Source organism: Falco rusticolus, chromosome 1 (assembly GCF_015220075.1).
Source record: "Falco rusticolus isolate bFalRus1 chromosome 1, bFalRus1.pri, whole genome shotgun sequence".
NCBI lineage: Eukaryota > Metazoa > Chordata > Aves > Falconiformes > Falconidae > Falco > Falco rusticolus.
The window spans coordinates 107,833,417-107,858,034 of NC_051187.1; the positions used below are offsets into that span (position 1 = coordinate 107,833,417).

At 43.8% G+C, this 24,618-nt stretch overlaps 1 protein-coding gene across 2 annotated transcripts; it reads left to right on the plus strand.

The window, feature by feature from the left end:
• The first annotated feature begins 1,179 nt into the window (after positions 1-1,179).
• On the plus strand, positions 1,180-22,504 carry LOC119151220 (cytochrome P450 4V2). Of its 2 annotated transcripts, XM_037394907.1 has the most exons (12): positions 1,180-1,270; positions 1,487-1,656; positions 6,060-6,172; positions 7,034-7,119; positions 8,143-8,333; positions 8,748-8,817; positions 12,206-12,332; positions 14,153-14,344; positions 15,686-15,788; positions 16,140-16,274; positions 16,446-16,625; positions 18,223-22,504. In XM_037394907.1, exons 3-12 carry the CDS (start codon positions 6,143-6,145, stop codon positions 18,396-18,398), a joined length of 1,290 nt encoding a protein of 429 aa, XP_037250804.1. In that variant the 5' UTR covers positions 1,180-1,270; positions 1,487-1,656; positions 6,060-6,142; the 3' UTR covers positions 18,399-22,504. The 2 variants fall into 2 exon arrangements, with proteins under 2 accessions (XP_037250804.1, XP_037250795.1); XM_037394898.1 differs by lacking the exons at positions 1,180-1,270; positions 1,487-1,656 and adding an exon at positions 2,790-3,113.
• The last annotated feature ends 2,114 nt before the right edge of the window (positions 22,505-24,618 follow it).

A 24,618-nucleotide genomic window follows, 5' to 3' on the forward strand; every position in this document is an offset into this window, starting at 1 on the left:
AGCGTTGTTGAAGGTGCATGTGGCTGTCACTTCATAGCTGATGTTTCTGGTTTTGCAGTGGTTTCACGGTAATGTTTTCAGGTGAGTGTTGGCTGTGGGGTGCCGCTAGGGTGGCCTCTGTGAGAAAAGGCCAGAAAAGAGAGCACAGCTGGTTCCTGCTGGCTCGTTAAGGGACCCAAGTTGGTGGCACCTCTGTGAAAATGTATTTAAGAGAGGGTACAAAAAGTCCTGGATGGACAGAGGAGGAAGGGGGAAAAAGAGAGAGCAAAACAGCACTACAAACACCAAGGTCAGTGGAGGAGGAGGAGTTCCTCCAGGCACCAGAGCAGAGATTCCCCAGCATGCTGCTAAATGCTTTCTTTGAACTTTCCAGACTTTAGTGAGGAGGCAGCCCTGTAGGATCTAGCTGAAGCACAGAACAGTGGCCAGGATCTCCACCTGTGGCCTTGAGGTCAGTTGTGGCCATCCAACGTGGGAGTGTGCTTTTTCCTTGACACATAGATGAATAAACATAGATGTGGTGCTTTGGTAGCCACTCAGCGTTAACATCTGTTATTTATGACAACATCACTGGTACATTACCAGAATTGCTTTACGAGGTAGGCTGTGTTCTGGGGGACGGGTAATGGCCTGCTTTGCTGCAAGCATGGAAGATTTTGGTTTCTTAAAGTTTTTTTCCTAAGGAAAAAACCTTCCTAATTGCAAATTAATTGTAGTGATTGCAAAGTTAGCAACCAGTTAGTCTTGTTTACTGTGGATGCTCTGTGTTTTGCAAGGGATGGCAAAAATGTCAGGTATATCTTGGCTGGGGCAAAGGACTAATGTGAAGAGCACACCGGAGTTTTTCAGAATGTGTTGCGTACTTCTCTTTTGTCCCTCTGTTGTATCGGATCTATTTTAGTCTTGCTTGGCTTTGGGTTTTTGGTTTTCATGCCGGTAACAATGATTTCATTGATTTCCTTATCAAAGAATCCAGACCTGCATTCTAGGGACCAGCAGAAGCCTGCGTTGCCATCGTGCCTGTGGGCTGACGGAGCTGCCTGATAGGGTGGTCAGCAGGGGCAGGTAGGCTGTCACTTAGGGGAGAGGCTGAGTAAAGGCAGATTTGTGCTGTTACATGCATTTATGACAGCAAAGATCCACTGACCAGTGGAGTGCCTGCTGAAAGCCAGCACTGAGCCCATAGCTGGCTGGGTGAAAAAGGAATGCTAATCACACTCTGATAGGAAACTCCTCTTTTACAGAACATTCTTCAAGGTTTGTAACGATGGTAAGGCTCATTGACATCATTAAGCTTCAGAGGCGCCAGATCTCTCCTTTCTTGGGTATATCTTTTATGTCTCATTCCAGTGTAACCGCTGCCTTTTGTTAGCAGCAATCACCACTGCCAGCTCCCGGCAGGATTTTGCAATGTTTGTTCTGCTGTGTTCCCTACTGCTTTCCCTGTGGCTTTTCACCCTGTCCTTACTGTTTTGCTGTCTTTCAGTTTTTTCCTACAGAAGGAGTTATCAGCAGTTAGAAACACAGATTTTGGCTTGGAATCACAGTTAACCACTTCATTTAATTATTTGCTTCATGAAGGCAACAACCTGCAAGGTTTTTTATAAAGAAGAAAATATAATTACCCAGCTGATCTTCAAGTTACAAAGACAAAAGGTGAGCCTCTTAACCCTGCTTCCTTCCTGGGTTGTCACCTGAGCAAAAGAGGGGACTGATGGCTATGTAGCTTGCCTTATGTCTTTGCAAGGCAGGGTATGTATGTGCTACTTCATGTCACAAACCATTACAAATAACAGCAAGAGTAGCAAAGTTCATTTCCAGCTGTTTACTGTGCAGAAAAATGCAACAGTCAGCGTTTATGATAAAGCATTTGCAGGCAGAATGCAGGAGTAGAGTGCCAAAATTTAATCCCCTCTGCTGCCAAAGGTCGTCAGCCCTTCCTTAGATTCTAATGTTCTGAGCTTTCTCTATTTGTGTTTCTTATCTTAGATGCTTTGTTTGTGCTGTTTGTTGGTTTACTAAAAATGCCAGTGCAGTCAGGTTGGGTACAAAACAGACAAGAACCATGACTGTGGCTGTAAGAAGATTGTGTGGTATATTCAGGGGATGAGGTTTTGCAGATTGGGTGTGAGCCGTGCTGTCTTTTCACCAAACTTCTGTTTGACCACAAGGTTTCTGAGCATTGAAGGCTTTGAGTAGCAGGGCTGCTGAGCCCCTTGGTTGCTCAGGGTATATGGTGGTATGGCACCACTTCTGCCCAAGCGCTTTGCAAGTTGTGACATGGGTGCTGGTGCTGCCAGTTGTGTTACTGGCACCATTTAGTCTGTGACTGGGCGTCCAACAGTGAGATCAGTAAAGGCCGTTTGAGCTGTGAAGTGTCAGTGTGCTTTGCAGTGCTGCTCTTGATCGTGGGTCTGGATGGGCTCTGGTTTGTGTAAACCCTTGAAGCCATCAGCCCAAGCTGGGTACCTGAAAACAGATAGAGAAAGATGGTGTTGAGAAAACCCATCCTTCTCAAATCAGCAAAAAGGTGTTTTTTCTCTTGACAGTGGTTTGTATCTTTTCTTTTGAGGTATTGCATGGGCCTGCAAAGAACTTCTTCGCTCTGTTTGAGTCGGAGGAGCCAAGTGAGGGCAGGGAAATGGCACCCTTCCATGTGACTGTTCTGCTGTCACAAAGTGCTTGCAGGCAGCCTCTCCACATGTGTGTGTTATATCTCTTGTTTATTTTCCTAGCAGGAAGCTGTGTCTTGGGGACCATGTGACAGCTCCACCTCCCACACTTGTGACCCAGGTCCTGGCATACTTGGCTCACTGCAGCGCGGCAGCAGCGGGGACAGGCAGTGCGGGTTCCTCAGTAGGGATCAAGGCTCGAGGCAGGAGTTTGAGAGGTGGCCATGGAGGTCATGCAGTGGCAGGGAGCCACAGGGGGACCCCAGCTGCTGCACTTGGGGGCTGGGGTCATTGCTCTGCTGTTGGCGGTTGTGGCCGTGTGCTCCCTGCCCTCCCTGATGGATTACTGGAGGCAATGGTGGGTGATGAAGCCAATCCCAGGTATCAGCCCCTGCTATCCAGTGCTGGGAAATGCTCTACAGTTGGAGCGGGGGGCAGAAGGTAAGGGCAGCTTATGCCATAGCTCGGCTGTGAGGCCCTGCATTGCATGGGGCTTTGCTGGAGGAGCCAGCGCTGGTAGTGTGCTTGGGTGGTTGAGCTGTGGCTGGCTGGGGACAGGTCGTGGGGTGTGCCATCACCTTTAGGTCTCTCTGAGGCTGCGGGCAACCTGCCGAGGGGGAACTGTGGGCAACCTGCCGAGGGGGAACTGTGTGAGAAGTGGGCAGTGGAAGGGAGAGGGAACTGCATAAATGTGGGGTTATCAAAGATAGCTAGACAGTGGCTGATCTGACAGTGGCTTCCAGATGCTGTTCCCAGTTGGTGAGGTGGAGCGTGAATGTGGTTTTGCGACTAAGAGGTGTGCTGCGTGCTCTGGCAGCAAGTGCTCTTTTACAGCGCAGAGCACTGTGTCCCCATGGCTGTTAGCTGTGATCCAAACAAAGCTTGTAGCTTGCAAAGGAAAAATACTTCCTTAAACAATTATCTTTCCCCAAGTCAGCATGTGCAAGGGACTTTTGGGATGCTGAGATGCTGGGTCATTTTCAGAATTAGCTGTGCCTTAGATAGATTTATGCATTAGATGCAAAAGAACTTGCTGAGTATTTGCAGTACATCCCTCAAAAGCAAACCTTTCTGTTCTCACATGGGTCAATGGTACTTTTTTTTTTTTTTTTTTTTGTTTTGTCAGGTGCTTGAGAAAGCACTAATTTGCTACACATTCCCTTTCCATTTGGTACTTGGTTTTGCACAGGAGCATGTTTTTTGAGGAGTCTGTCATGTGAAAGTGGCTCTGGCTGTGCTGTCAGTGGACCCTTCTGGGTGTGTTTGTGATGCCTGTGTACACCAGTCTGCTTTGTGCCCATGCATCCCTGGCTGTGCTGCCAGAAGAGAGGGCACCTGGGTCATGGGAGTGTGGTAATGCCAAGGGTGACTACAGCATGGGTGCACACATTACCGAGTGCTGACACATGCTGAGGCATGATCCCTCTGTTTGCAAGGGTACATGTTCTCATCTTTCCTCTGGGTGCACCCCCATACCTAAATACAGGTGTGAGAGATCTTTCTTTGGTGGAAGTGAGGATGAGCAGCTTTCCCTGGAGTTGACTTTGGGGAAGCAGTAGCAGGATCATAGTCAGAATGTGTATACAAGCCTGACTGAGAGACAGATCTTTTTTTTTTTCTTTTTTTTTTTTTTCTTCTTTTTACATCTAATTAAAAAAAAAAACCAAACAAACTATAAGAAAGAACATTGCTTCTCTCTCCAGAAAGCAGTTTGATTAAGACTCTTATGTTCTATGGAATCTTTAATCTCTTTTGTTAGCAGGAGTCACATAGCTTCCATGCTTTACTTAAGTCCATGACCATCCATCTTTGTTTATTTGTTCTTGTTTATTTATGTAAAAATGAGTGAAGTCTGTGGTTTATAAGCTTTTTCATTAAAATGTGACAATTAAAAAGAATTTCAGTTTTTAGAAAAAAGAATAAGGTTTTATAGCAGAAGGAAAATTACTTTATCTGCTGGTGATTTTATTTGTTTGTATTGGTAGACAAATGCTGGAAAATTGTGATATTTTGATCATGGTGATGTTAGGAAAAAGGATGTAAAACATGGCAAAGTAATCTGACATTCTTAAGCCTTCTGGATGAGATGTCACTAGAACTTTGCCTAGGACTAGGGAATGCTATATTTGGTATCTATTAGGAAACTAGGGGTTTTTTCCTTTTATTTTTTTCCTTTGATTTGGAGACCTTTGAATTTTCAGCTCTGTGGAGGCCTTGGAGGGAGTCATTATTGTTTAATCTGGTTTGTGAAAGGGCAAAGGCATGTTTATTTCTTGAATATCCTGATAGCAGCCACCTCCTCTAGAACTGCAGAATGAACTTGATTGCCCTCTGTGATGAGGTCACTGGATCTGTGAGCAAGGGAAGAGCAGCAGATGGTGTTTAATCTGAATCAGTGAGATTTTCGATACCATCTCCTGTACTTTCTGTATAGCTGAATTGGTGAGATGTGGACTGGAGAAGTGGATAATAATGTTGGTGGAGAATTGGCTGGATTGCTGAGCTCACTGGTGTGAAGTCCAACTGGCAGCCAGACAGTAGTGGTGTCTCTCAGGTGGTCTGTGGCATAACGATCCTGAGTCTTTGTGCCCTTGAATTACCAAATCCACAGTGGCCCTGTAAGCGGCCACTAACCCTTCAGTAAGGTTTCTAAAAGGACAAGAATGGAGTTTAATCCTGGAGCAGCCAGCTGTCAAAAGCCCCCTGCTAGAACTGCAAACCATCACTGATGGTTGAGGCTGTGAGTGGGAGGGTTGAAACATGTTGGAATAAGAAGTAATTTGACAAACAATAATGGTGGTGTAAGGGCTCCAAAGATTTTCTTCAGGAATCCAGCTATCAGAAGCTAGACTTTTGAAGTGATACTGGTTCCTGTGCAGTGCTTTGCCATTACTGTGTGTGATCTCACTTGTGCCTGCATCACAAATGTAGTACTTGTCAACGAGGTCTCAGGAAAAGGCTTGATGCTGTACTTGGAAAGTAAAGGAGCATCTTGATACAGCATTTTGGATAGTGTCAGGTAAGCCAAAATGTACGCATAGCCTTGATGAAGTTTGATTTGGTTCTAATAGTTACAAAGAGCATTGCAATATGGAAGGGCCATGCTGCAGTGCTTTGAGACTGCTTAAATCAAACTGCCTTCTCCGCAGCTAGGAGGGGTTTCTCTAGTAGAGTGCCGTCAAGAGTGCAGCCGTGAATCAATCCCTCTGCAGTACACCTAATAGCTAGGTGCAAAATATGCTGCTTGGTCATAGTAGCAAAATAAAACTACAATGAAAACATAATTACAAGGTATATGGTGAAAAAGAGGTCATTATAGAAGTCTTGCTTATTCAACACCCCCCCCCCCTTTTTTAAAAAAAAATCTAATCTGTCTTTTCATTTCAGGTTTTTTTAAACAACTACAAGTTTATACTGAAGAGTTCAGGAGCTGGCCATTGTTCAAACTTTGGATAGGACCATTGCCTGTCATGGTTTTGTATCATCCTGAATGTGTGGAGGTGAGTATGCTTGCCTCCTGTCTGTTCTACTGTCATGCAAAGTAGCGTCCAAGCTATTTGTTTCTATTCTCTCAATGTAATTTTTGCTAAAAAGGGCTTGCACTGATTTAATTAAGATTGTCCTCTGATCCAGTGCTAAAAAAAGGTGAAAGCAGAAGAATATTAAAAGCCTAGTCTTGGAAAAAAATAAATACTGAAGATGGCCAGCAAATGAAAGCACTAACTCTATATGTTTTTTATGTAGTATCTCTTTTCACTTTGTTTTCACGTGTGTTACAGCTTCTGCTCCGGAGAGCAGAATGGACAAACAGATAGCAGGGAAGATGGGACCACTGAAACAGGGATAGAACATTATGAGATGCAGGTTGCAATGCTTATGTCTGTTTGACCGACTTCTACATTAGGACTTGGTGGGTCTGTGTTGATGCTATGAAATGGAGTTGTTAGTTTTGCTACTGACAGTGGTTGTCCTTGAACTGGGAAGATAGACCTATTTCTTTATTGGAGGGGTTATTGAAGAGATGGAACTTCTTGTGAGTTTGGTTAAGGCTGGAAGCCATTGGGTTTTCTCTGAGCTCTGCCTGTGACTTTATAACACAAATTTTTCTTTTTCAGGAAGGTAAGGGGTGTAGGACTGGGAGTTTTTCAGTATTATTTCTCAGGAATATTTACTGAAAGACTTGAGGGTGTGACCTCAATGTTCCCCCAGTGTACCAGCTTGTATTGAAGTATTGTGCATTTTACTGAGGCTGAGGGCACTTTTGTGGGGGAACTGAGGTTAAGTAAAGTAATTTCAGCTGAATAAATCTCTCTCCGTCTAACAAGTGATGGGTTATTTCTCTCCTTTCATTTTTCTGACAGGTTATTCTGAGCAGTTCGAAACATATAGAAAAATCATACCTGTACAAATTCTTGCACCCGTGGCTGGGCACTGGACTTCTGACAAGGTATAGTGAAGTTGCAGGTGCATTGCTGTCTTTTTGAAATTCACAGAGTATATGATAGGAAGAGGGCTTGGTGGCAGGAATGCTGTGTGTATCTTTGGACAGAAATGTAGGTGATACCTGTAGAAGTCTTTTATCCTGAATTTCGTTCGTGGCCCTTAGGAAGGTAGTATAGCAAAGTGCAGAGGGTTGAGGTCCATGGGTATCAGACGTGGTGTATCCTCACTGTTCGTTTTCTTCCTTACTGGTTGTGCCTGCAGTAGACCTTTAGAGGTGTTTTGACTTCCGTGTACTTGCAAAAAACTTAATGGAGGAGAATGTTCCAGTCTCTGCTGGTTAAGGGCAGTAGTGGTAGATGCTAAACAGATAATCTGGCCTGAGGAGTGCCCCAGTAGCAGGTTAACAGGAGGAGTGGTGGGATGGTTTACCCTGTAGCACAGTTGCCAGCTGGGTGCCTGTGGGGCACGTGATTCAGAAAAAGCGAACAAGAACCCCCAGGAAGCTGGTGTCACCCACTGAGGCTCCATGCTTTTTTACTGACATGTGGGAGGTGGTTGCCTGTCTCCAGGCAACTGCAAATGAGGCAGTCATTTGCACAGTGTCCGTGGACCCTTGTTCTCTGCAGTCCTCATTTCCTAGTCAGCAGATGAAGGCAGGCATGGGTGGTGATTCACAGAGACAATGTGGTGAGTTGAGGCCTTGATGCTGAGTAGCTGGTTTGTCCTATTGATGACTTCTGCTCAATCCCTCTGAGCCTGTGCACTGAACTGTGTTGCCTGAAGGCTTGTTGGCATCTCCTTTTGTTGAGAGAGTTACAGAAATGGTAGATGGTGCTTCACAGATTGCTGGAGCAAGAAACAACCCATTTTGCTTCTTCTGGTTAGTGCAATGGACAGGTTGAAGAGTCATCTACAATGTGTCCATCTTTCCAGGTTGCAGTTTTTACTGTGTACTTTCTGTGATGGTGAGAGGTTTATTTTTGACTTTGGAGTTTTTAACCCTTCCTTCTCCTTGTTGATTTTGCAGCACTGGAGACAAGTGGCGGTCACGGAGGAAGATGATAACTCCTACGTTTCACTTCTCAATCTTAACTGACTTTCTAGATGTTATGAATGAACAAGGAGGTATTTTATTGGAGAAACTTGAGAAGCACGTTGACAAAGAACCGTTTGATGTCTTTCTGGACATCACTCTCTGTGCCCTAGATATCATCTGTGGTAAGTCCTCTTCAGTTATTGTACTGTGCATGATGTGGATGTTCATGAGTACAGCTGTGCTATGTTGTGTGAGGAGGCAGTTGAAGAGGAATGTCCCTTCATATTGGTGAATGCATTTCCATCCTTCCAAGGCCATCCTTTCTCCTCAGGTGTCTTGTGTGCATCTGAGCAGGTGAGCGTGTGGGATGGGCAGGGTGAAGGTGTAGCAGTCTAAGTGAGGTTGTGTTGAGGAGCAGGGTTCCTGGGCATGGAACTGTAAAGTGAGCTCATCACCTGGAAAGGGATGTGTGTACACACCTCTCAAAGGGATGGTGTGGTGACAGTCAGAAGCTGGGAGCAGTAGTAACTGATTGTGTAGAGGGCCTCTGCATTTCACTTTGCACTTGTAAACTGTTGATGTTTTCCTCTTCCTAGAAACAGCAATGGGCAAGAATATAGGTGCTCAGGAGAATAAGGATTCAGAGTATGTTCGTGCTATCTACAGGTAAAGGAACTTTTTCCTTGGCTACTTTGTAGTTGTGCTGGAGTTGATGCTGCTGGTGTCAGGAAGGAGTTCATCTGCTGTGAGCCATGAGGGAGGGCTGGAGGCAGAAACCCAAGAAGGCAGGAAAAACTCCTGCAGATATTGATGTATTTTCCGGTATGAGTATATGCAATAAGGGGCTGAGGCTTTGTAGAGGTGTCAGCTGCCGTTCAGTTAATCCATTGGTACAGGAGGTTAAAAAAAAAAAAGAGAGCTGCAACATTTCATATCAACATGACTGGCAGAATTGGGAAGGTGCTGGTTTAAACAGCATGTTAAAGCAGAGGCACTGCTGCTTTGCAATTCACAGCAGTATTTACACCATTCAAATTGTATGTGACTTTCCAGTGGATTAGGAAAAGCATGGTGTATATTCCTACCACACTGGTGTGTCAGCCTACATGAAGTGTGGCTGCCTGTGGCATTAATGCGGCAGAGGAGACACTGTTGTAGAAGGTCTAGGAGGTTTCTGGAGTGTGTGGAAGATAACTTCCTGACATAGTGAGTGAGCCAACTGGAGAAGGTGCCCCACTGGACCTGTTTTTTTGTGAACAGAACAAGGACTTGTGGGTGATGTGATGCCTGGAGGCCATCTTGGGCATAGTGACTCTGAGATGACAGACTGTTTGAATCTTGGAGAAATAAGGAAGGGGTCAGCAGAACTGCCATCTTGGACTTCTGGAGGACCAGTTTTGGCCTGTTCAGGAGCCTGGTGGACAGAGTCCCTGGGCAGGCAGTCCTGAAGGGCCAAGGGGTCCAGGCAGGCTGGGTATCCTTCAAGAAGGAAATCTTGAAGTTTACTGGTGCAGGAGCAGGCTGTCCACATGTGCTGAGAGACGAGCCAGCAGGGAAGACAACCAGCCTGGCTGAACAGAATGCTTAGGCTGGGACTCAGGGGAAAAAGGAGAGTTTGCCACCCTTGGAAGAAGGATCAGGCAGCTCAGGAGGACTACAAGGATTTCATGAGGTTATGCAGGGAGAAAATAAGAAGGGACAAAGCCCCACTAGAACTTAATCTGTCTACTGCTGTAAAAGGCAAGAAAAGATGTTTCTGTAAATACATTGGCAATAAAAGGAAGGCTAAGGGTAGTCTCCATCCTTTATTGGATGCAGGGGGAAACACAGTGACAAAGGATGAGGAAAAGGCTGAGGTACTTAATAACTTACCAGTAGTCCTAGATAACCAGAGAGGTCCCAGGTGACTGGAGGTCAGCAAATGTGACACCCACCTACAAGAAGGGCCAGAAGGAGGATCCAGGGACCTACAGGCCTGCCAGCCTGACCTCAATCCTGGGGAAGGTTAAGGAGCAGATCACCCTGAGTGCCATCATGCGACACGTGCAGGACAACCAAGTCTCAGACCCAGCCAGCAGGGGTTCATGAAAGGAGGTCCTGCTTCATGGACCTGATCTCCTTCTGTGACGAGGTAACCCACTTAGTGGAAGAGGGAAAAGCTGTGGATGTCTACCTGAACTTTAGTAAAGCTTTTGACACCATCTCCCACAGCATTCCCTTGGAGAAGCTGGCTGCTCATGGCCCGTACGTGTGCGCTCCGGGCTGGGTAAAAGGCTGGCTGGCTGGCCGAGCCCAAAGGGGGGTGGGGAATGGAGCCACATCCAGCTGGCGGCCGGGCACACGGGGTGTTCCCCAGGGCTCAGCGCTGGGGCCGGTCCTGGTTCGTGTGATCTGGGTCTGTGATCTGGGCGAGGGGATCGAGTGCACCCCCAGCGAGTCTGCAGCCAACACCCGGCTGGGCAGGGGTGCTGATCTGCTGGAGGGCAGGAGGCTCTGCAGAGGGGTCTGGGCAGGCTGGATCCACGGGCCCAGGCCACTTGTATGAGGTTCCACAAGGCCGAGTGCCGGGTCCTGCCCTGGGGTCACACCGGCCCCACGCAGCGCTCCAGGCCGGGGCAGAGCGGCTGGGAAGTGCCTGGGGGGAAAGGGCCTGGGGGTGCTGGTGGGCAGCCGGCTGGGCATGAGCCAGCACCGTGCCCAGGTGGCCAGGAGGGCCAGCAGCATCCCGGCTCGTGTCAGCAGCAGCGTGGCCAGCGGGACCAGGGCAGTGACCGTCCCCCCGCACTGGGCACGGGTGAGGCCGCCCCTGGAATCCTGTGTTCAGGTTTGGGCCCCTCACTGCAGGAGGGACACTGAGGGGCTGGAGCGTGTCCAGAGCCGGGCAGCGGGGCTGGGGAAGGGGCTGGGGCACAAGTGTTGTGAGGGGCGCCTGAGGGAGCTGGGGTGTTTAGCCTGGAGACAAGGAGGCTCAGAGGTGACCATCTCACTCTCTGCAGCTACCTGAAAGGAGGTTGTAGTGAGGTAGATGTTGGTCCATTCTCCCAGATATCGAGCACTAGGACAAGAGGAAACGGCCTCAAGCTATGCCAGGGCAGGTTTAGGTTGGATATTAGGAAAAATGTCTTCACTGAAAGGGTTGCAAAGCATTGAAACAGGCTGCCCAGGGAGGCAGTGGAGTCCCCGTTGGATCACCACCCTGGAGGTATTTAAAAGACTTGTAGATGCGGTGCTTAGGGACATGCTTTAGTGACGGACTTGGCAGTGCTGAGGTAGCAGTTGGGCTCAATGATCTTGGAGGTCTTTTCCAACCTAAACGATTCTATGATATCACCTGTAGCCTTTGATGGGGCTTATTGAGACAGCTGGTTACATAATAGGGGTGGAATTAGAGGGTTTGATTGTCATCTGTTCCTTGGCCTTTCCCAAATTGTACCATAGGTGGGCCCGAAGTTGGCATAAATGTAATAATTACTCCTCCAAGTCTTTCTGCAGCCAAAAGTATGTGCAAGAGCTGAATAGAAATGACAATCAGCCCTTTAAAGTGTTCTCCAGTTGTGTTTGAGCGTACAAGAAGTCTCATATTCTTTATTTTAAATACTTTTAGTGGGCTGTCTTGTATGTATGGTATCTGGACAGTCAAGTAGGAATATAATGCTTTAAGATGGTTGTTTGAGATCTCAGGGCAGATATTTTGGAACCCTGGCATGAGTAGTCTTTTCAGGATGTGGACTACGACTGGACAGGGTGCCTTAATATGTCTGTTTCAAGAGGATTCCAACTAAATGGGAATATGCATTTCTTCTCAGGGATCCAATGCTTAAAGATATAAATCATGGTGATGCTGGGACAGGTGACAAATTTTGAGATGGTTTAAAATCAGGTAACAAAGGAATTGCCTTCTCTTCAGATGAATGGCTTTAAACCCACACAGTATGTTAAGTTCTGCTTCACTGGGGGAGATAGAGCTCTTTTTTTTTGTTTTTGTTCTTAAAAGAGTGCTGTAAATTTGTTTTTTGTCAAGAAGTGTTACATAATTTAATTGTTGTGCCCCTAGGATGAGTGATCTAATCCAACAGCGACAGAAGAGCCCTTGGCTTTGGCCCAATCTTGTATATATGCTGTTCAAGGAAGGAAGAGAGCATGAGAGGAACCTGAAGATCCTTCACAATTTTACAGATACAGTATAGATTCTTTTTTGTAAACTATTTTTTAAATGGTACATTTTATTTGTTGGAGTGGTCTTGCACTCAGTGGACAATGGGGGTGAGGTTCAGCCTCCATGATATGCTTATATTAAGAGGAGAAGTTTTTTCTCTTGGGATGCTGAGGCATTCCCTGAAAAGAAGACAACAGCTGATTTCCCTGTCAGGAACTGTGTTGCATTTAAGCAAGGGTATATACTACTCCATGGGAGTAACAAGATGTACAGAACCTTGACAACCAAAACAAACAAGCGGAATTCATTGAACTCTTGTTCTGCCCCAGATGTTCCACATCTGAATCACCTGCAACAACTCACAGCCAAGTTTGTAGCAGTAAGCGTAGGGCTCTGCTTGGTAATGCCACTAGGTCCAGCCCTCAGAAATTGAAGCCTGTATTAGTTTTCCCCTATCCAGAGCAGAACTGCTGAGATGAGCAAACACATGCAGGTCTCCACGTCAGCAGTAAAACACTTTGACACAGAAACCATTAAGCATACGTCACTGATTTGGCATAAAACACAGTGTTCTCTCACCATGATATACTGTGCAAGTAACACCTCTTTTTCTCACCGAATAGTTCCCATGCTATTCTTGCAAATGTTTGCCCTCCCAAAGCTACTGTTAGGGTGTTAGCAGAAAGGCTGCTTTCCCTGAGATACACACGTACGTACCCCATGATGTCATTGTATCAATGCCCATGACAAAGGAAATAACGCCACATTGACTCTGCATTGTTTTTAAGTGTTTCATGTTTTGCTTCCATTTATTGGGAATTGCAGCAGTGAGGCATGAAAGAGGCTCTTAAAGGGACCTGTGGTAGCATTTGCTCTCTTCCCGTGCTGGGCTGGTGCACTGGTTGCAAGAGCCCAAATCTTAGAATATGAAAAAGGAATGGTAAATAATAATATCACCTAGTGTAGGTGCTGGCAAAGCACTGAGACAAAAGGTGGCTCAGTATGTGTCTTCAGATGTGTATGTTCAGCAAGGGAAACAGCGTGTGTGTATATAACTGTTTCCCCACCCTCACCCCCCCCATTCAGTGCTTCCTCTGAACAGACTGACATACTTTACAACCTTTATTTTTAATTATTTTGTTCTTGTTGCGAGCAATACCAGTTTATTGAAGGGTTCTGTTTTGCTATTATGACAATGGTGGTGACAAGAAGAAATCTCTGTCTGACGCTGGGGCTGTGCTTTGACCAAGAAAAATGAAGTTCAGCCATTGCTCTTCTGCTGAAGGAAATCCTCATACTAGGAACCTTAATGTATTGGTTCCAGCCATGTTATGTGTAGTCCTGATGCAGGATTGTGGGGTGCCCTGGCTTCTCTTCGGTCTCCTGTGTTCCCCAGAGGTTGGAGATGGGATTCTTTCCTTCATTAGTGGATAGGGTAAAAAAGACCATCTTGTTGATCAGCCTGTTAAATTGTGATTTTTATTTTATTTATTTACTGTCACTGTTGTTGATGTTCACAATGGGCTTGTTTCAGATATTCTGGAAGTCTTTACACTTCTTGATGATCAACAAGTTTTTTGCATAGTTTGGCTGTCTATTTTCTTGATCACACAAAGGCTATTCAAGGTGCATTCTGTTGCTTGGAACAAGCGGGGCTGGCCATATTTTACCTACTAACACAAAAAGTTAGTTAAAGTTCATGAGCTAATGCTGACAGCTAGGCTGCTAGTGCATGTAGACTGTTATGGATGGATGTTGTTTTAACAAGTTGGGCCAAACCTGTGTGATGTAGACTGTACACATGTGCTGTGTGCATCATATCTGATGCAGTGGTTCTAATCTCAGGTCATTGCAGAAAAAGTTGCAGAACTTGAAAACTCCAAGCAAATGAAACGTGATACTGATGGCAACTGTGAAGAAAGTGGCTCCAAAAAAAGAAAAGCTTTCCTGGACATGCTGCTGAGTGCAACAGATGATGGAGGGAACAAACTGAGCTACAGGGACATTCGTGAGGAAGTGGATACTTTCATGTTTGAGGTACTGAAGGAACCCATTGGTTGGTTGTTTTTTTGTTTGGGGTGGGTTTTTGGGGATTTTTTTTTCTCCCAGAACCTGAGATTCACCGTTTGTGGGTAGTGACTCTTCCCGTTCTTTGTTCAGGAGGTTGCTTTTAGTATAAAGTTATTTTAGCCCTGGAAACCTAAAAGGAAATCTCTGTAGGATAGAAACTACTGAAGGATAGAAACAGTTGATCCAGAATTGTGTATTGCCCAGTATTTTGCCAGGGCGCACATGTGGCAGGCCCTGCCTGTGTAAGCAGGCTTTATTCGTGAAAGCAGGTGAGTAATAAGAGCTTAATGGCTGATGTGGGCCACGGGCTCTCAGCTCCTGTTGCAAACCTCATTAATGCTAGAGACAGCTCTAAATAATTTCAGTGTTTTGTCTTACGCTTTGTCAGCTGTACTCAGATTTTGTCGGTTGCCACGGTGGCTGTAACCTCCTGGTTCTGTTGTCAGCTGCGCGTTGGTGTACTGTCTTCTCATGTCTGGCTCCCTGTCTAATGAAGGATCTAAACAAGACTCACAAGTTTTCCACACACCTCCATTAGGTGGACCTGAGTTGTTACAGGTTACAACTGCTGTTGTAACCTAGGGAAACTGTTTTCCCACCTTACCTTTCCTGTATTACTCCATAGTTGGATTTTGAAGAGGTCCAGCATCTTGAACTTCACAAGAAGTGCCCCTTCTTAGTGTCAAAACCCTTGCTGGTCAACTTTTCCCCTTGCTGTTCCTCTTTTTTTGGTTTGTTTTGTTCCCTTTCCATTTCCCTTTCCTTTTCCTTTTCTTTTTTTATGTGGTGCTGAAAACTGTAGTAGCTGATCCCCTTCTCATAGGAAACCACGAAGTATTCCATTCCCTCCTATGGCTACTGTACTGTGTCTCATTAGACTATTTTTTCGATAGTTTTGTAAAGGTTACAGATTGTGTCCATTGTATCTCTCCTGTTGTAGTTGGCCTTCCAGATGTTTCATTGTTGACTGGAAAGTAACCAAAAAGATGAATATACATCTCTTTCATTGTGTAGATACTGATAGTTCATGCAGCTTTTGGAGGGCAGAGGAGGGGGATGTTTACTTGGGTTATTTCAACACTTTTCCCTTTTGCTCAGTGTTTAGTCATCTGACAGAATCGTGGGTCGTTACATCCTGATAATCAGTGCGTTGGATAGAGTTCTTCACTCATTATTTTTGTTTTTCTCATGGTCATGAGACCAATAATTCTCACTTTCCATACTACCTGCACACCTGAATATTTACGAAGTCTGCTTGTGCACAGGAGTAGTGTTGAAGTGAATGTCTTTGTAAATCTGGACCTCTAGGGCCATGATACAACAGCAGCTGCTCTGAACTGGGCCCTGTACTTACTTGGACATAATCCTGAAGCCCAGAAGAAGGTTCACAGAGAACTGGATGAGGTGTTTGGTACGTTTCCATTCTCCTGTTCATTGAGGTGGTTGTGGCAGTTGTGTTTGTGAGTTGATGTGTGGTACAATATAAGCCCAGATGTAGAAGAGGAGGTTGGAGCAAGCCTTATGGCCCTTCTGGAGCTTTCAGTGGCTAGAGGTGATGGGAATGGGTGCTGGAAGGTCTGTAGGGAGAGTACAGCCCACCTTATGTCTCTGGGGAAAGGCATGCATGTTCAATGTATGTGTGGCATCTTCTCCTGTATTGTCTTGGAGTGTGATGAGAGTCCGGGAGGCAGCTGGGATGAATTTGTTTAACCAAAAATGGGGAGTTCTAGTCTTGCTCATCCCCCTGTTTGTTCTTGGACAGGGGACACGGAGCGTCCTGTTACAATGGACGATTTGAAGAAGCTTCGATACCTTGAGTGTGTTGTGAAAGAAGCCCTTCGGCTCTTCCCTTCAGTTCCACTGTTTGCTCGTGCCTTGAGAGAGGATTGCTGCATTGGTAAGTAGTGTCTTGCATTTGCCACTTCCTATACTGCTAGCATCTCCTCAGTAGAGGTATTCCCCAAGTAAAGGAAAGCATTGTTTTATTTTTTACTGAACCGTTGTGTACAGAAAGTCACTTACTTGCTGTTGTTTTGACCCCTGTTCTCCCTTTCCCTTTTCTCTTTAGGAGGATATCAGGTACCAAAAGGCACAAATGTTCTTGTTATAACTTACGCCCTGCATAGAGACCCTGAGATCTTCCCTGACCCAGAGGAGTTCAGGCCTGAGCGATTCTTCCCTGAAAACTGCAAGGGAAGGCACCCGTACGTTTATGTGCCTTTCTCAGCTGGTCCCAGGAACTGCATCGGTAGGTAGCTGCAGAGGAAGCCCTTGTAATGTGGCAGCGCTGCTTTTGCTGTGGTAACTGGGGCAGCAGTGAGTGTATCAGAAATGTAAGGCTTCTTGTGCCTGCTGGTTGTATCCTGTCCTCCCCCCCAGTGCACCCCCAAATTCTGGGCAGTCTCCTCTCCCCTGCCAGCCTGGTGCTTGAGCTGCCACATGTTGCTTCTTCCCAAGGGTTTCCTTTCTTCCCAGGGGCCAAGGTCTATCATGCTGGAGTTTCCTCCTCACTACCTGTGCAGCCTGGCAGCATGTTAATGGGCTCCTGCGTTAGTACAGGATTGCTTCCACATTTCTGATGCTCAGTGTCAGCAAGACAGAGCAAGAGAAGGCAAATGTCCTGCACTTGTTTTGCTCTGGAGACATCTCATCTGTCTATCTCATGATCTCAGCTGGGTGTCCCTAACATGCAGTCCACAACTGATGTATTCTTTCTCTCTTTCTGACACTGCTGTTGCTCTGGTGTTTTCACAGTCATCCCAGAACTTTTTAGCTCTTCGGATGCCACTTGGCATTTATATGTGCTCAAAGTAGAGTCGTGTTGTTTATATTGTAGAACATATGCAAAGACTGTTCCCTGCACTAACCATAAGTGCAGACAGGGAACACGCAGCAATTGTCCTGCCATTTACAAGAACAGGCAATACAGCTACTTCTGGGTTTTTGGTTTTGTTTGTGTTCTTTTTTGGGAAGTGAGGTTTGTATGGTTTTAAATTGTCTCATTGGGAATAAGTGCCCTTCCCATAAGAACAGCAGACTAGGTCTTCCCATGTTCCAAAGAGGAATCTAATTTAATATTACACATCTAGCTAGTTCCTGGGTTTGTTAATAACATTGCAGAAGTACATCACTCTGTACATGTATACAGACATCCATCTGTGCATATTATACAGAGGGGAGCACATAAAAAGTTTTGAGCACTGGCCTTTGTGTCCTGTTCCCATTTTCAGTTTAGTTTCAGTGAACTGCCTGGATTGTGACACTTGGTTTGGTTTCCCTCATATTTCTCTGTTCTCCCCTTTCCTCCTCCACCTTCCTCTGAAATGTAAATCAGACTTTGCCCTCTGTGCTGCTAAATCATCAGTGTGATGCTTAGTGTTCATTGAATGAAGGTCTGTCTGTCGTTCTGCATCTCCTTTGCTCCTCTCTGCATACACAAAACAGTAGGATTTGTCAGTCCCCACAGTCCTTGTGCTGTGTCCTCTCCTGCTCTGGTCTGCCATCCGTTCCCTGCTGCCTAGTGCATCCAAGAGACATGACAAGGCTGTGTTTTGTATTATTTCCATGTAAAGTGTTGACTGTTTCCTCTTTGCTGTTGGAGTTCTGTGTACTATGGGTAGGAGGACGTGCTGTGGATTGTCCCAGGAAGGCCAGAGTTGTCATGCAGAAAAAAGTACCGGTTTCAGTAGTATCCCTATGACCTTGATTTTGACCTAAAGCCAGTTCTGTTCTCAGGGCAGATGCACTGTCCTTGCTGTCCTGCGGTCCTAGGGATATTGCTGTGAGCATGCAACTGTTAATGCAACCTGACAGTAGCGGGTTTTTTTCTGCTCTGTAACTTGTAGGTCAGCGCTTCGCACAAATGGAGGAGAAAACTCTTCTAGCCCTCATCCTGCGGCGCTTTTGGGTGGACTCGTGTCAAAAGCCAGAAGAGCTTCGTATAACTGGAGATCTGATTCTTCGTCCAAGTAATGGCATCTGGATTAAGCTGAAGAGGAGGCCACATGCTGGATCAGAATGAAAGGAAATTCAAGAAGTTATTTTTTTCAAAACGTTCCAAGCTATTTAGGCTGTGATACGTTTTAAAATCAGATATTTTTATGACAGGCCAGCAATTTGTTTAGACTAGTAATTACTGATTGTTTCGTTAAAGAAGATGTTTTAATAGCCCTAAATTGCTCGTCTTTTCTAGTACGTCTGAAGTTCATGTTCATCTTTGAAGTGAAAATCTTTAAACATCAAATCATGCCTTAACTACTCGGACGAAATTATTCTAACAGTGCAAAAAACCTTAACTTATGACTGTAACAACAGTAATGCCTGTGATGAAGGGATCTGGTTATATTCCATAGAACTTGCAGGGTATCACAAATCTTTGTATAGCTTTCAGGTTTGTTTTGTTCTGAAAGGTAAAAGTGATCAATTCTTCCACTTGGCACAATTTTTTTTCTGTCTTGGTGATGACTGCATCTATGGGGACAAAGCAAAAAATCTCTGATAATTTAACTCCTCCTTTCTAAGCATTTGCAGTAGTTCTTAAGTAGTGAGTACTCTGAATTATTTTTCAGCTAGGTGTACCATAAACAGTCTGTATAATCATACCATGAACTAGATAGTGTGCAAATTACCCATAGGATTTCATAGTGACAGAAACACTGTGTTATTACACATTTTGAGAATAAACTTCTACTGTGCCTCAATATGGAATGCAATTACATCTGTAAAGGTTACATGCCTGGGTGCAGGTAAGTTACCGATGGATAATTATTTCTTATCATCCATTCCTCTAGGTGATCAATTGACCAGATTTTACTGTGTTAGTCCAAGCTGAAACAATGAGCCAATCTGCTTTTTCCTTCTAGGGTCCTGAAGGTAACACAGAGAATTTCTTGCTAATTGATGTTAAAGATGAATTACAGTGATGGGATGAAGCACCTCTGAAAGTTTCTGGCTGGTTGTACGTTCAGGACAGGTCAAAATCTACAACAGGCCACACAGCAGAAGAACAGACTCTCCATGTCTTTTGTAAGCGCTGAAGAAAAAGCTGGTACTAGGCCAAGCTGAGCTCCTCTAGCCTGGTCTGCCCTTTACTTCTGCCCTATGCATTGGCGCTTCTTTTGGCTGGTGTGTGCTGCCCCAGCATAACACCTGCTTGGCGCTGCACAAAGAAAGGTCCATGTCGATAACCATGCCTCTGGCTTTATCTGCTGATGCAGCAGTTGCTCTTGCCACCATGGTTGGTGGTGGTGGGGTTTAGGTGTGCCATCACCTTTAGGTTGTTTTGGGGCTGTGGGCAACCTGCAGAGGGGAACTGGATGAGAAGATGGAGGTCAGAGCTGACACAGCTGATACAGGCTGGTCTACTACTGATTCATGTGTTACAGAGTACCAAAGGAGTAATCTGGCCTTACTGGTTTTGTTGACCTTTACAGGTTCCTTTGTCTGCTTCTTTGTGTCCTTTTAACAGCACTTAGTGGTTTTACCTGGGCTATTGCTGTGCTTTGTAGAACATCAGAATAGAGAGAAACAATTCCTTTTTTCCAAGTAAATGAGAGCTCTCCTTGAACCTGCCAAATTATTTTTATTCTGATAAACACGGGGTTTACCATTTTCTAAAGAATTTATAAAAAGAAAGGATTTCCCCACTTTGTTTACTTGAATGAAATCACAGACCTTGACAATAAGTTTATTGTAATTGCTATTTTTCTTTTGTCATTAAGAAAACAAGTCATGTAACTGATAATATCAGTACATTTTTCAGCCTTCGTTTCAAGAATTTCGTTGCTAGATAATAACAAGAATTTAAGTTCACAGGGCTGGCTGTGAAAATTGTTTTCTTTATAATAAGATAACTTTCCAGCCAACCTTCTTACATAAATACACTTGAAACAGTGACACATGTTTTTCAAAGAGACTCTAAGTTAAGGAATTATTTAACACTTCTGGGTACTTGTTAATGTGAGCTTTGCTGGTATACAAAATTTACATCCAGAATACATTTTCTTAGGACATTTGGTACCTTAGTTGAAACCTGGAGAGTTACCTCATGTTTTGTTAAACGACGTCCTTAAATTGAGGACTTTCAGGACAAGTGAATAGTAATATTAATAGATCCCACAGAAGAAAAATGATTTTGTGGGAACAGTTTTTAAAACTGCCCAAAGCAGAACAGTTCTCTCCATAAGATCATTTTTGTGACATCTATCTACAATGACCAATTTATTTGCTTGTGCTTTGTTTTTGTACCACACACTTCTCATATAACAGGATGTCAAGTAAATTGTAATTTCTTTATAATCTCTGATGGGAACAAGAAAAATAATTGAATCAAAAACTAGATAAAACTGTGATGAGAAACTTCTTATTAAAAGTGCATGGACTCAAATGCTGGCCCACAGTTACCAAAGGGGAAAATCCCTATTTAATGATGCACATAGTATCTTTGCCAAGATTAACACTGATGTAATCCTGTGGTCTTTGTGTTCAGAGCTGTTCTGAAAAGGCAGTGACCTCTTGTCTTTTGTTATGAAAACTGGTTCTGAAGCCATCTGAGGCTGCTAAGGAAATAAATACTGAGGAAATAAATACTGAGGAAATCAATACTGAAAGAACAGGAGCTTTCTGCTTGCAGTGTATGTGTTAGAAAACTTCCGTTTTGTAGAGTGTGTACTTTTATTAACCTGAGTCGTACAGTATGTAGTTGTTGGTTGTAGTCAGAAACAACCCTTTGGGTTTAGGTGGTTGTTTTTGTTTTGTTTTGTTTTTTTTAAACCCTGTAGGACTTAGGAATGCAGTGCAGCTTTGCCAGGTTTCCTGATAAAATAATGGGATAATAAACCGTTGTGTAATAGAAACTGCATATGCATAGTAGCTGCTTGTACTTTTGTCCCGATGGCTAGCTATCTGCTGATGGTATGAAGGTAGCAGTATGAACTCTACACCTAAATATTACTCCTGAGTAATATTGTATAGGGTAATCTCAGTCATGCTAATCACAAGGTGATGCTGGCTCCGTTTCTGAAATATGACTGCTTTGCTGTAAGCAGTTGATAGCCTTCTCTCATAAAGATCCCTTTTTTTATGGTGACAGAAAAGACACAGCTTTCTACTACTACTACAGAAATAGAATGTGTGAGTGTTTCTGGATCATGGTTTACAGCTTTTACGAAGAAAACTGACAACAAACCCTCTGTGTGACCTCGTAGGTGGTGCTGCTTGAAAGTACCTCCAGGGCTGCTTCAGAGGAACTGGAGGTTTCCAGCCATCTTGACACAAACTGCTTCTTGGGCTCTGAAAGCTGCACATTTGGGGCATGTGCAGGAGGTGGGCTAGTGGTGCTTACGAGGCATCTGCCTGCCCTCCTGAATTTAATCCTCACGCTGCAAAAGGCAAACCGTCATGTGTAGATCTTGCATGCAGATCCTCTTGCCATGTGTGATCTAACATACCATCTTGCTGATACTCCTCTTCCAGTAGTTAAAGGACTCGGAAGAGCCTTTGGAGAATGCTACCCCACTTTCCTTTCTAAAAGCAGTGTCAGTGCCACCCCGTGGCAAACCTCACAGTGTAGTACTACTTCAGTTCATAGTCAGGTCATATTTAGAAAATTATCTTTATAGTTTGCATGGATTAAAAACTAAATTAACTCACTTTACTTTCTAAAAATAAAAAAAATATCTGAGATTCTTCTGAAAATGGGAGTTTTCTGCTAAGTATAACTTCCTCTTTTGCTCAGCAAATGGGCTTTTCTGATCAGTGTCTGGAGTGTAGCTTCTGGAAATGGGAAGTGTTCATTGCAAATGCAAATTATTTTGAGCCAAGAGAGGCAACCAGTTAGAAAAAAACCTGTACTTCCAAACCTCCAGACTAACTGCAGACTAGTAGTTCGGGGACACATATAACTTGCTCACGTTACTGTTTGATAATTGACAGGGCCTGGTGAAGACACTGGAACCCTTCATTATGTTGAAACTTGCTGTCTTCTCTAATGTCTAACAATAACCAGCATCAGGTGTTTTAGCTGCAAGAAGGAAGGGGTTGGGCAGTTAACCCATTCTCCATTTATAAGAAAAATCTGTAAGACAGTAATCAAAGAAGACCTCTTACAAAATAAATGCTGTAGTGGTTTGTGTTTGGTTTTTTTTTTTTTAATATTTGCAACTGTCTTCTATTTTTATTATGGTCCTGAATTTGGTCTGTGTTGGTTGGCAGTTATATCTGGGCTGTATTTCTAGGAATACCTATTGCTGACATGTAATTGCAGGATATAGAACTACTATACTGCTTTTATTTCCGTAAAATATGCAATCTAGCACTGCCCCAAAATCAGTGAAGTTATTCTGGCCATTTTTTTGCAGCCGTTTTGGGTGGAATCAAGTCAAGCATGAGACTTTGGTCTAGTGTGAGAGTGAATTCTTCATGCAGGTAGTGTCATCTGGACTCAGATGTGAAGGCTCCAGTTGATTCATTGTAAGAAGGAAAGATCAAGATTTAATTTTTAGAACTTGTTTTAGCAGCATTTGGTATTTCACTCTGTCCTTTGTCATACACATAACAATAACCATGCAGATAACTATAACCATGCAGAATTAAAGATACACAGAGAATACTTTAGAATATTTAGGATTTTTTCTACTGGAGCATTCAGAACAAGGTTCACGATATAATTAGAGCATCTTCATTCAGATGGAAGGATGTCTACAAAGCCATTTTGAAATGAGAACTTGTGTTGTTCCTGTCTTACTGGTCTTTCCTCGTTCCCTCTAAATGCTCTTTCCCTTTTCCACGTCACGACTGGTGGGTGTCTTACCACAGAGAGTAGATAGTCTTTTTGAATAGGATCGCCATAAGAAATGTAGAATTTTATTTTGGGTGGCAGAATTAGACTTAAGTCAGACTAAAATGATTCTTTTCCTGAGGTGAAACATCTCAGTAATCCCTCCCAGCTTTGCAGATGAAAGAGATTTTGCATAAATCACGGCAGAAAGCGGTATCAAGATAGTAGGCAATTGAACTGCCAGGGAGATTACATCTTAAAGAACTAGCTGACAGCTTAGGCTGAAGCAGGTTTTATTTTTTTTAAATATTAAGTCAGAATGAAATGGAGTCAAAACGGAAGCAAGCACTCCATTTTGTTTCATGTGATTAATCTAAATTTTGTACTTGTATCCTCAAAAAATAATTCCATTTTATCAAAATGTTTTGATGAGCTCTTCTTTTAACTCTGCCATCTGAATTACTGAATCTTAATGACAATATCCCGATTTAGTTGCCAGATTATTATTGATAGCTTAGTGGGCAAGAAGGAATTCATGCAACAGTAACCTTAGTGTGGAGTTTTTATAAGCCTGAGGAGTTTGTTAGGTGGTTTTGTTAGGTGGTTTTGGTATTCTGTGCCCTTTGAGTTTCTAGCTCTTCTCCTAGTTTAAATCACGTATCTCTTTGGATTTCAGTGAAGCTCAGTAAACTGATACCAGCTGAGAATTTGTCTCAGCATATTTTATAATTTGTCGTATAATAAGTGTCCTGTAGTGTAATAAATCATAATTCATTCAGGAACATAGTTTGTAGCACATTCTTTTTTCTGTACAGAAGTGCAGCTGTTGATTTGATTTGAACAGCAGTGTGGTGGTGTAAACGGGAGCATTTGTGATGTGAGTAGCAGGCCCACTGAAAGAAAATGCATTTATTTTCCAAAGTGGGTGTGCTCATTGTGATTCTCTTGGAATATTATTGCTGCCGTATTCCTCAGTTTCACCATCAAATCCAACTGATGCTTATATAGATGTAGTTAAAATGATGTATGCTTTTGGAAGGAGTATGACATCTAAATTCTAGAACTGCTACTTTGAGAAAGTCTTTTTCTTTTTCTTTTTTTTTTTTTTCCCCCACTAGTTTACTTATGAAACAAACAGCCATCAAGAAAAGAGTATTTTTCCTGAGACAAATTTCTAAAATAGAGATAGTGGATTATAGAAATGGATCCTACAGAAGCTTGTGATGAATGGCTGTGACTGCATATTGTATGATGACAGACATGATCTTGGTGAAAGTGATGGTGAATCTTCCCTGTTTTTTCTGCTAATTTGAACTGTATGCCTCATTTTTCTAAAAGCATGGGGTTGGAGTTTTTTGCGTTGGTTTTTTTTTTTTTTTTTTTTTTTTAATAAGACAGTAATGAACGGAGTAACACTGCCCAATATCTGAACTGGAAAGCCCAGATGAGAAATGTAAAGTGAAAA